Source organism: Filicampus tigris, chromosome 4 (assembly GCF_054856515.1).
Source record: "Filicampus tigris isolate MCC_2025a chromosome 4, RoL_Ftig_1.0, whole genome shotgun sequence".
Classification (NCBI taxonomy): Eukaryota; Metazoa; Chordata; class Actinopteri; order Syngnathiformes; family Syngnathidae; genus Filicampus; species Filicampus tigris.
The window spans coordinates 5239732-5252055 of record NC_141220.1 but is presented as its reverse complement, the minus strand read 5'-3'; the positions used below and the strand labels follow the sequence as shown (position 1 = coordinate 5252055).

General features: G+C 38.8%; 1 protein-coding gene across 1 annotated transcript in view; it reads left to right on the top strand.

Annotated features, from left to right (window-relative positions):
* Positions 1–12324, top strand: part of LOC147148270 (synaptic vesicle glycoprotein 2B-like) — a 53204-nt gene that overhangs the window by 16401 nt on the left and 24479 nt on the right. The window contains exons 4-7 of the mRNA XM_086028255.1: positions 7252–7432; positions 9414–9565; positions 9672–9805; positions 10766–10855. Of these exons, the coding sequence (XP_085884381.1) occupies positions 7252–7432; positions 9414–9565; positions 9672–9805; positions 10766–10855 (557 nt within the window). The remainder of the gene's footprint in view (positions 1–7251; positions 7433–9413; positions 9566–9671; positions 9806–10765; positions 10856–12324) is intronic.

The following is a 12324-nucleotide window of genomic DNA, read 5'->3' as shown; positions in this document are numbered from 1 at the left end:
TGGTCGTTACCTGAACCCTGAGAAACTCTGATGTCATTTTCAGTTGACAGCAAGTGACAAAATGGCCGCCTCTGAGATTGACTAAAATTAGTGGATTTTACAGCTTAACTCATATGCCACAAACGCAATATTAATTGGAATGCTGTGTTACGACTAGCGCATAGAAAGTATTGTTGTTAAGAAAATTTGGGGGTTGACTTCCGCTTTAACATCTTTTGTTGGAGGCAGTTTGATGATGTGGGGGCGGAATCTCTATCTGACTGAAAAACTGAAAAAACAAGCCTTGTCATTATCCCTGGGGGACATCTGCGTATCTGCGGCTCTGAGGAGCCCAGAACTACGACGAGTTGCAGAAATCTTGACACAGACGCAGTGACATTCCTCTTGTTGAATATCGACTGAGAAACAAGTTGAACTCTACAATACAATACAATTTTATTCATTTAGCGCATTTCATAACAGCTAGAGCTGTAACAAAGCACTTTAAAAACAATACAATGAATAAAAAACAATAAGAGGCAGTGATACATCTATTAATAAATATATCAATATATATTAACAAATATATAAAATATAAATAAAAATATAAATAAATAGAGCCAATAAATTAACATAAAACACTATATACAAGTGAGTTACTGCCCCACGAGCACAGTTGGATTTTGTCAAAATATTCAATAAGAGGAAAGATATCAGCTTTAGCTGTTATTGCAGCAATATTTGAGAGCATGTTATGAAAGTGACTCCTGTTTGCATTTGCACTTTAGAGCTGGATGACTAATTTTCTTGCAGTCTGTTCGATAAAAAAAATTTGCAAACCGAAAAAATTACATTAGGTATTTCTTTATATTCGAAATTTAGCAAAACTCTCGTCTCGTCTCGTTCTCGCGGACTCAATCTCGTGAGACATCTCATCTCGTGGGATTTTTGTCTCATCTCGTCCCTAGTATATACATATATATGTATGTATGTATATATATATATATACATATATATATATATATATATATATATATATATATATATATATATATATATATATATATATATTTATATTATATATACATATATGTATGTATATGTAATGTTACTCATTTGTTTTCATAAAAGAGACTTGTCATTTTTACTTTGTCTACACAATAATGTTCTCAAAATTAGTCAGTCAGTTGATGTATTTTTGCTCACAAAATGTAGTTTGTTGTAATGTGAATTTAAGAAACAAAAACTGTTGATTTTTATTAAAAAAAGAAAAACAATTGTTCACTCGTTCTATTGTCATAGTTTTATTGTTTGCTGCAGGTCCCTGGGGGGGAAAAATGCTTGACAAAAACACAAAGTTGCTCTCCAAATGAAGTTATTGATTCGCAAAATGGCTCCACAAGAAAAAAAAAATTGAGCCTGGCACGGTTGTCTCTTGATGGCACTGTTCTCCGCACACTACTCGCCGTTGGCACAGTTGCTTAAAGTTGCGTTGATCATGTGTTTGGGATCATGTGACCGATATACGTACCTTGTTGAGAGAGGCTAAAAGCGATCTCTTTCATTGCTTTGGCCCGTTTGTGCTTGTCCTTTATATATATTGGTGTATGAAGAAGGCATGTGCCGTGGATAATAGCGTGTTCGGTGTGCTCCACACACATAATACCAAAAATATCACACATGTTTGATACGCGGCGGCGCTCAAAAAATGCCTCCACACACGGGGTGCGGATGGCGAAGTACTGAGCGTGAACGGCGACGAGCGCCCCTGGCGCCTTTGCATATTAAGGGTTTACTCAAGTTGCTAATTTGTATTCTACAGGTTATGCAGGAAATGATTAGAAGTGGAAGCACATACTTGTACATGTGACATTTCCAAAATTGTGAGAACAAAGATTTAGTGGGATGAAGGCCAAACAACCAAACAAACTCCGCTGGGAGAGGAGTGAGAAATAACAATAAACAGCAGCAGAAACGAGAAAACAAATATCAGTCAAATGCAGACAGGGGGATAGAGAGAGAATGTGAGTGTTTGAATGAATAAGCAGAGCAGTGAATGCGAAAGGGAAATGGAGATGTGTTGTGAAAAAATATGGGTGGAGTAAGAAGAGTGCTGCAGTGCAGCCACCAAGAGCCATTTCGGTTGTAGATTAGATGTTCTGAATTGGAGTCCGGACACTGACGCTATTATTCATATGAAATGTGTTGTCGTATATTCATTCAATGTGTATGCAGCATAAAAATAATGATCATGATGTGAATAGTCACAGCCAGAGCTCCCCCCCTTGTACACTCTAAAAACAGTCGGGTCAAAAATAACTAGTTTTGGGTTAAATTTGACCCAACTGTTGTGTTAAAAAAGGACAGAACCCAGACTTGGGTCAATTTGAACCAAAAAATTGGGTTATTCAGTTTTGACCCAACTTTTAGGGTTAAATGAACACAACAAATTGGCTTATTCCATTTTGACCCAAAATTAAGGGTTAAATGAACACAAGAAATTGGGTCAAAAAAATGCAAATAATTGGGTTATTCCACTATTTTATTTATTTATTTTATTTATAACGCTAAGGATACTGCCCCTTCCCCACAAATGTGCTAATAACAACAAGTGAAAGTTAAAAAAGTGTGTCTTTATCTTCAAGCACTTCATTCTTGATGTTGACATAATTTCAGCAACAATAACAGTAGGGGGTGATGGGTATGATAAAAAAAAGGGCCCAATTTAGCAAGGGAGGAAATGGATTTTATTATGGCTCACTAATCAGCCCTTATGCATGTGCCATGGTCACAAGGAGGTTAATTTTCATCTCAGCCTACTTGGTGATATCTGTATGTTAACATGGCAGGGAGGTCATTGTTTGTTGTGCGGTCCTCAGTTATGGTTTCATAAAGTAGAATTCATATGTGTCCAGAATTTTGTTCAGCACTTTCACGGTGGAAGTGAGAACAAATCTAAATTAAAAAGTATTGTTTAGAATTGTATCAATTCGTATATTTTGTTTCATGGTGCTTTTTAGATATGAATTGAATAAATAAGCCACCAAGGTCAGTCTGCAAAGTGGTGTCAGTGACAATCACATCTGATTGGCTGTCAGCCAGGAAATGCAAATCAGTCCATGAGATAGATGAATTTGTAAAATGGTATACAATTTATTTCAGTTCTTTAAACCAAGACTTGCTTCCTTGCGGTCATCACCAGACAACTGTCTCACACTTTCACATGTGCTGTGATGAGTTGTGGGTCTATTTTGAAAAGTGCGTTGAGCTATATTGACCTCTTGAGGTCAGAGAGTTGCGCTCAACAGTTTTCCAACTCCAAGCAAGGTAACCAGAACCACTCTGGTAATCATAAAAATGTTCCTGTGGATTACAGTAAACACATAAAGTTAATATGGAACATTATTTGGAGAACGCACAGTTCTTGTGAAGTGTCCCATCCTACAATGACGGCAGACTAATGCCTTTTTATTTATTTTCTTACAATTCCAGCCCTCATCCTGTCCAACACACACACTCATTTACAAGGCAACTCGTTTTCAAAAGATTACAATGTGTGAAGTACTTACCAAAACGGTGTGATAGATGAAGAAATCCAAATGTCAAAAGTGTCGTTGACTTGACCACGATGCTGCGTATGTAGACGTATGTCAGTGGCTGTCATGGCCGGCAGTCATACTTCATTAAAGTGTACATCAGGCACCTGTGTATGGGCATGTAAGGTTGATTTTTGACCCAACATAAAACATTACTGGTGAAATAACCCAACTGTTTTTAGAGCGTATGACCACCTGCACACTGGTCTCGTGTTCCATAGTTAGTCTTATGCAACAAATAGATCAAGTGTATTATTTAAGTGCACACAACTCTTTGAGTCATTTGAGGAAATGAATAGTGGAACAGCGCACCTGCTTCACAGTCAGAAGATATGGCTTCAAATCTCTGCTGGAACATTTGCATGGAGTGGAGTTTGGAGTTTGCATGTTCTCCCTGTTCTTTTGTGTATTTTCCTCCCACATCCACAAAACATGCATGTTTTCTCAGTGAAGACTTTAAAGCAGCACTGGGCAAGAAATCGACCTTAATACATGTTTTTCACAACTCTTTTGCTGAAACATTGACTTACAAGTACAGTAGTTGAATGGGACTTAACACCCTGAGGGGGTCTGTATCGTTTTTACTGGCACAAAGCAACTTTGAGGAGGACGGGATCAACCGTGGCACACCAAAAAATACAAACGTCCCGAATTGCTTTATGGCATACTCACTTCCTCCTTTCGCTATAAGGACGTCTCAGGATTTCACGACACTACGCGCTGGCATGCATGGGAAATGTGGTTGATTTTTGTCAAAACATCACCGCTTTTGTCCACATGGCGCCGCCATAATCAACAAAAACTGACATATGACACCGTGTTGCTTTAAATTGTTGATAGATGTGAACAGTTGTTTTTTCTGTATGTGCCCTGCAAATGACTGGCAACCAGTTTAGGAAAGACAAGGCAAGACAGCTTTATTTACAAATCATATTTCATACACAAGGTAAATCAATGTGCTTTGCATAATTAAAAATAAAACATTTAAAAACATTTACAAACTAAATGATTTAATACATTTAAAAGAAAAGTGAAGAAAAAATGGTTGTACACTACCCTGTTGTCTGAAGTCATACAATAAATGTGACGTTCCCCTTTGAGGCGCAAAAGAAAGTCTCTGGTTCAATCCTATGCTAAGGCAGGAATCACTGCGCTCCCACAGCTGAAAAATGCTCTCACTATCAAATCTTTTTAGAGTCAATTATGCTACTGATTATTCCTTTGAATAATTGGATGCATTTGCACCACTCCACCCAACCCCCCACACCCCTCACCACCTGTTGATGAATGTTTCACATGAAGTCCAAAAGTCTGGCAGCAACACCTAAGTTTGCCAAAGATGATGTAAAATGACATTTTGCCCGCGTCTATCTAAATATTTTCATGTAAATCATTTTGCGATCAAACTTGGGGGCGGCAGATCCAACGAGTGAGCGGTGCATTTGACGGACCGCTGGAACTAAGGACATGCATTACGCTTGCCTGTTATATATTTAATTATTTGTGCACATTTTCACACAATAATCACATCACGTAAATTCACACTCAATCTCTGTTTAGCAGTCTAGTGGTGATAAAAGACGTGACATGTAGTCTCCCAACATCAAACAATATATTCCAGTTAGCAATATTAGGTTACGCTATACCTTGCGGGGGTGGTTGAAAATTAACCTTGCGGCAAAGTTGTAGCTGACAAGATGCGATGGATGGCTGAGTGGATAACACTACTGCCTTTTGACAAAGGGTTTTAAATCATAAACAGTCAAATCTAAGTGCTTGACTGCAACATGAAGTTTTCTCCAAAAGGGGTTACTAAGAGACTGTGGGGTTTTATGTGTACTGGAGATGTCTGTGTGGATGCCTTAACATGGTGTCGGTGAAGCTTTTGACTGGGTCCTGCTCCAAGATTTCACAAGTGGCTGATTCTTGGCCACTGGATTTGCGGCAAAATATAAAATTTGAGTCAGTTTCACAATATTTTTAGGGAACAGTACATTTGCCCTGTTATACAAGCTTTACAAGCAATATATATTTTTTTTAAATGTGAAGGGTTATGAGATACAGTATTGCAGGTTTTACTTTTATTTCTTCACAGTCTTCACTCTAAAAGATGTCATGTCTCAGTTCATCTCAGAGCTATCCACTAAAAAGGGTAAATGGCGCTCCCGAAATAATTAATTTCCTATGTCCCCTTAGTTGTCTTTTTGCATCTGCCATGCATATGTGATATCATGTCAAACAGGGTGAATATAACATGCGTTTAACGTCAGCCAAGTCAATGACATTTGATTTACACTGAACAAAAATATAAATGTGACACTTTTGTTTTTGCACCCATTTTTTATGAGATGAACTCAAAGGTCTAAAACTTTTTCCACATACACGATATCACCATTTCTCTCAAATATTATTCACAAACCAGTCTAAATCTTTGATAGTGAGCACTTCTCCTTTGCCGAGATAATCCATCCCCCCTCACAGGTGTGCCATATCAAGATGTTGATTAGACACCATGATTAGCGCACAGGTGTGCCTCAGACTACGCACAATAAAAGGCTACTCTGAAAGGTGCGGTTTTGTTTTATTGGGCGGGGTCTGGGCACTCAGAAAACCCCACGCCACACACGCTAGTGTCTGCAATCTGTCCTGAACAGTGTAAACCGGGATTCATCGGTGAAGTGAACACCTCTCCAATGTGTCAGACGCCATTGAATGTGAGCATTTGCCCACTCAAGTGACCACTACATCACCCGCTATGACGACAAACTGGAATCTGGTCGAGGGCCGATGAGGACGCCGATCATGTAGATGAGCTTCCCGGAGACGGTTTCTGACAGTTAGTGCAGAAATTTTTTGGTTATGTTTCAGCAGCTGTCCGAGTGGCTGTTCTCAGACGATCTTGAAGGTGAACATGCTGGATTTGGAGGTCCTGGGCTGGTGTGGTTACACGTGGTCCGTGGTTGTGAGGCCGGTTGGATGTACTGCCAAATTCTCTGAAACTCCTTTGGAGACGGCTTATGGGAGAGAAACGAACATTCAATACACTAGCAATAGCTCTGGTTGACGTTCCCTCAAATCTTGCGACATCTGTGGCATTGTGCTGTGTGATAAAATTGCACCTTCCAAAGTGGCCTTTTATTGTGGGCAGTCTAAGGCACACCTGTGCACTAATCATGGTGTCTAATCTGCATCTTGATATGGCACACCTGTGAGGTGGGATGGATTATCTCGGAAAAGGAGAAGTGCTCACTATCACAGATTTAGACTGGTTTGTGAACAATATTTGAGAGAAATTGTGATAATGTATGTCGTCGCTGTCCTGTGAAAAATACTTATCTCCTTATATCGCATTAATGTGAAAAGTTTAAAAATTTCCAAAATTGGAGATATGTGTTTTTCACAGGACAGCGACGATATATGGAAAATGTTTTACGCCTTTGAGTTCATCTCATAAAAAATGGGAGCAAAAAAAAAAAGTATTGCGTTTGTACTTGTGTTGAGTGTACAAAGCACCAATTCAAAACAGATGTTAGCTCAAAGCATTTTACAAATCGATCCGGACTAGATGGATGCTCCTCACAGAAAAACAAGTAAACCCCACATGTATAAACACTGGAGGAAGGAGGCAAGGAAAAACTCTTACTCGAGTTTATAATGCTTTTGTTTCCGTCTGCAGGTCTGATTGTCTTCCTGAGTATGATGGTGGGAGCGTTCATATGGGGTGGTCTCGCAGACAAAGTTGGCCGTCGACGCTGTTTGGTGGTGGCCTTAGCTATAGACTGTGTCTTCGTCTTCCTGTCCTCTTTTGCCCAGAACTATGGCTTCTTCCTCTTCTTCAGGCTGCTGTCAGGCATCGGGTAAATCACTTATAACCACACACATACAGTACATAGTAACAAATGTTTGTTTTTGCTCATCCTTGTGTTGTTGCCTTTGCATTTTTTTTAAAATCAAGAACTCAGATGATTTAGACTTTTTATTCTTCTACATACACACCCAATGTTCATGCTTTACGTGATTACCTTTGACCATTACATAGAGGTAACCATTTTTGCCAAATATAAAATCTGAACGCCGTGTCCTCGTGTTGAGTGTGGATTGGCGACACTGCCTGCTTGAACTACGAACATTGTCTGTGCTAGCCTCAGCGTGTTTGGCATCTGATGTTGGACATTTAATATGAAATTATTTTTCATTGTGCTGTGACGCGCATATAATTTATTTACAGCCCCATGTATGCAGTCTGGTGTTTCATTGCAGGGACCAAGCACAATGCACAATGCTTAAGCTGAGAATAACTCAAGTCCTCTGGGATTCACACACTCAGAAATCAGGTCACGGCACAGCGCAAATGATCCCATCCACAAACAGCTTTCACCACATCAATAAATGTCTTTTAGGTGTAGCTTGTCTGCCATGCCCTGCCTCATTGTATGTGTGCAATAACCATGAACCTTCGTGTGGCCATACAAATATGTCTAATTTTATTGTCCATTTAGCATATAGTGGGTGGATACGAGTCGACTCATGGTTTCTCTATAATATGTAAACTAGGTTAGAGATTCCTGTGTGGTGGTAGGTGTTGCAGACTGGCTTTGTCTTATTTTTTAATTTACTCTTGAACTACAGTAGACGTAGTAGTATAACGCTGTACGATGTTGGAAAAACATACCATATGTGATATGGTTGTTGAATATAGCAATATCGATATTGCCATATTTAACATGCACCTAAAGAAATGACATTTTTAATATGAAATTAAAGAATGACATGTTTTTCATGCAGCAAAATAAGCATGCTCAATTTAGTCTTAGCGAATTAATTGTAACTATCCTAGATAATGTTCAACTATTGGATGGCAACGCACATTTAAGTTTGGTCAAATTCAGATAGAAGCATACCATTCCATAAGAAACATATTGCATGTCTTTGCGATATGCGTACAGCATGGGCCAATATCGTAATATCGATATTTTTTCAATATATTTTGCATCCCTATAGCAGTATTACTACCTCATCTATCTATTTTATACTGCTTGTCTTCACTGTCCGAGCTGACTCTTTGCAAGAGGCAGGGTGTACACCGGACCAGTCAACAGTAGATCATAGGGCACATCCACTGCAGACAAACAATCGTTCCCATTCTCACCTATGTGCGAGTTAGACTCTTCAGTTAGTCTAACATTTATATTTTGGGGAGGAGCTGGGGAAGCCAGTCCAACGCACACAAGCAACGGGGCAACATTCAAACACAAGGAATTGGCTCAGAATCAAAGCCGTAACCTCTTTACTGAGAGGCAAATGTGCTAACCAATAGGCCACCCTGCTGCCACTACTGATATTAAATAATATCTTGTTACTGATGATAATAATGATAGTATATGAAGCTAACTATAAACAAGCAAGATAGCATAAGGTAACGGTATCTACTTAACATACCCTCATACTGTATTGTGCCACTCTTAATGTTCACGTTGCCCATGCAAGACAATGTATCAACATGACCAAGATAAATTATATAGTTTTTAAAATATGATATTTGCAAATGATCATTAGGTTTATTTATTTATCTGCAGGTAACACATGGTCAGGCTTAGCATTAGCCAGATATTGAAATTATACAAACATGTGAGACTGTATTCTACTGGTCCAAGTAAGCTTTGTTGTTATTTTCATGACTTTCATTATCATTATTTATTGTTATTATTTTTAATCACAGCTTGTGTCTCCTTCATGCAATTGTATTAAATTGTTTTTTTCTATGTGAGGAAAACAGTTGTATGCCAATAATTCTTTCAAGTAAACAGCTGTAGTTAAAAGAGTCCATCTATTTTTCAGTATCGGTGGCACAGTGCCGATTGTCTACTCGTACTTCTCTGAGTTCCTCCAGATGGACAAGCGAGGAGAGCATCTTTCCTGGTTATGTATGTTTTGGATGATTGGTGGGATTTATGCCTCTTTCACTGCCTGGGGAATCATTCCCAGATATGGTAAGACCCTAATATTTCTATGTATTGTGATTACAGATACATGTACAGTACAACTTGTCATATAATCTTAATCTTAATCATTTGCATTACACTTTATTTTGTATAGGTTGGGGGTTCAGTATGGGCACAGAGTTCCAGTTCCACAGTTGGAGGTTATTTGTTCTGGTTGCAGCGCTTCCTGCCATCGCCTCACTGGTCGGACTAACATTCATGCCAGAGAGTCCTCGCTTCTTGCTTGAGGTGAGACTACCACCATGTTTCGGCTCCATGCTCACGTTCACAAAACTTTTCATATTTCACTCTAAAAACAGTTGGGTTAAAAATAACCCAATTCGGGTCAAAAATGTACCGATCTACTTCTTGAATCAATTTGACCCAACATCCTGGGTTGTTTTTGCAGAAAAGTAGCCCAAAATTAGGTCGCTTATACAAAACAAACTCTGGGCTGTTTTGTACAAAAAAGAAAAAAAAAGAGTGGGTCAAATTGACCCAATTGGTGGATCGATCCGTTTTTGACCCAAATTGGGTTATTTTTGACCCAAGTGTTTTTAGAGTGTCGAGGGCCGGTGTTCTGCCTGTTTTCCATCTCTCCCTGCTGCAACACACCTGAGTCAAATGATCAGATAATCAGCAATAACTGCATAACTGGATAACGATCCTGATCATTTGAATCAGGTGTGTGTGTTGCAACAGGGAGAGATGGAAATCAGGCAGGATGCCGGCCCTCCAGGAGCAGGATTGAAAACCCCTGATATAGATGTTGAATTTTTTCAATGCAGCCATATGCATGACTTAAAAATTCAACTCAAAGCATTCATTATGAAACTCAGCAATGGGCATTAATAGTGTGTCAAATTACTTTAAATATACAAGCGCATTGAATATGTCTGCACATTTTTTTCTTGTATTGATCTACAACAGGGGTCTCAAACTCCAGTCCTCGAGGGCCACTTTCCTGCATGATTTCCCAGCTGCAACACACCTGATTCAAATGATCAGCTCTTCAACAAGTTCTGCAGGGGCCTGATAATGATCCCGATCATTTGAATCAGGTGTGTTGCAGGAGGAAACCTCAAATCATGCAGGAAAGCAGCCCCTCGAGGACAGGAGTTTGAGACCCCTGATCTACAAACACTAAGAATCCAACTGTGGACGGAATGTGCAGAATTGGTGCTAAAATTGTGATCGTGTTTGGAGCAGAATGCCAAGCACGATGAAGCATGGATGATTCTGAAGCAGGTCCACGACACTAACTGGAGAGCCAAAGGACAGCCAGAAAAAGTCTTCACTGTGAGTAAATACTGTAGCTATTAGGGCTCAACGATTATGGAAAGTGATCTAATTACGATTTTTTCCCCTCAAAATTGCGATTGCGATATGAGTTTTTCCTCATATTTTTTTTTTCGAGGTCCTTTTCTAAGGCACGTTCCAACAATTACCGGTAATATTTATTACAACAAATCTGATTGGTTATGCATTATTAATACTGGAGTAAAAGCATATGATGCGGAATAAAGCGGGCGTGGCAGTGTTACCTTAGTATTCGGTCAATCCCCTCTCCCCTTCCACTGTCATTAAAGTAATGACCATTTACACTGCAGTCTTCATGATTACAAAATTCTGCTTTCTCAAATGCAATTAGTCCTTCAGCCCTTGTAGCTATCCAATAGCGGTATCCGTATGGATAGTAGTGCGTATGCAAAATGTACAAAAGGTTGACTTGAATTTTAGTTAAAATCAACATTAAAGTTCCAACATTGAAAACTCTCACACAGTCAAGTGCAGATTCTTCAAACAATTTTTCCATCTTCAATACTTTTTTTCAGACCGACACCACTGTGAGAACTCGATGCTTCAATTCTCACCAATATCGATACCAAGTAATCAATACTACATGTACTTTTGATATATATATATATATATATATATATATATATATATATATATATATATATATATACAATAAAAATAAAATAACACCAATGACAGATAATTTTCGAGAGAGACCTTTTGTTTATTTCTGACCAAAGGCAGAACAGTCACTCTACAATAGAGAATTAAAACCCAAAATAAAACATTAACTCTGAATTTAGGATTCATTTGTAAGACATAAACAAAAGTGCACAATAACACTGATAACTCGCTGAGTTATAGCCTTTGTTCAAAATAAAGTGAAGTGCAAAATAATACAGGTTCATCTGTTAACGGTTAAGCATGACACTATGAAAATGAATGAATGAAAATAGGGTTGGGCGATATAGCAGAATTTTTTATCACAATGTAAGCATTTCATATCAGTCAATTGCAGACTGTTTTGCATTGTCCGTTATTTTGTTATGCAAATCTCAGAACGCAGCCTCATTATGGCAACATGTAGTGTTCTGGATTTTTCAAAAATATATAATAGGTCACATTGCCAAAATAGGTTGAAGTAGAGCAAAAATACTTAGTAGATAGCGTGGCGGCTCCGGTGACATAATACCTCACGGTGGAAGCTACACATACGAGTCCAAAGTTAGCTGAAAGCTAACGACTTGATTTGAACCCGATCGCTACTAGTTTCGATGGAGGTTGAAAATGAGAAAAAAAATACTCGGCAGATGGTTGCAATCAATGTTTGACAACACGCCGCTTCTGCCAGTGGCTGCGGTGACGTAATGCGTTGCTGGGAAAGCTAGCCGAAAAGTCAAACGTTAGCTGAAAGCTACCGATATGAGGTTCATCCTGATCGCTATTTCTTGTCATTTACAGTAGTTTCA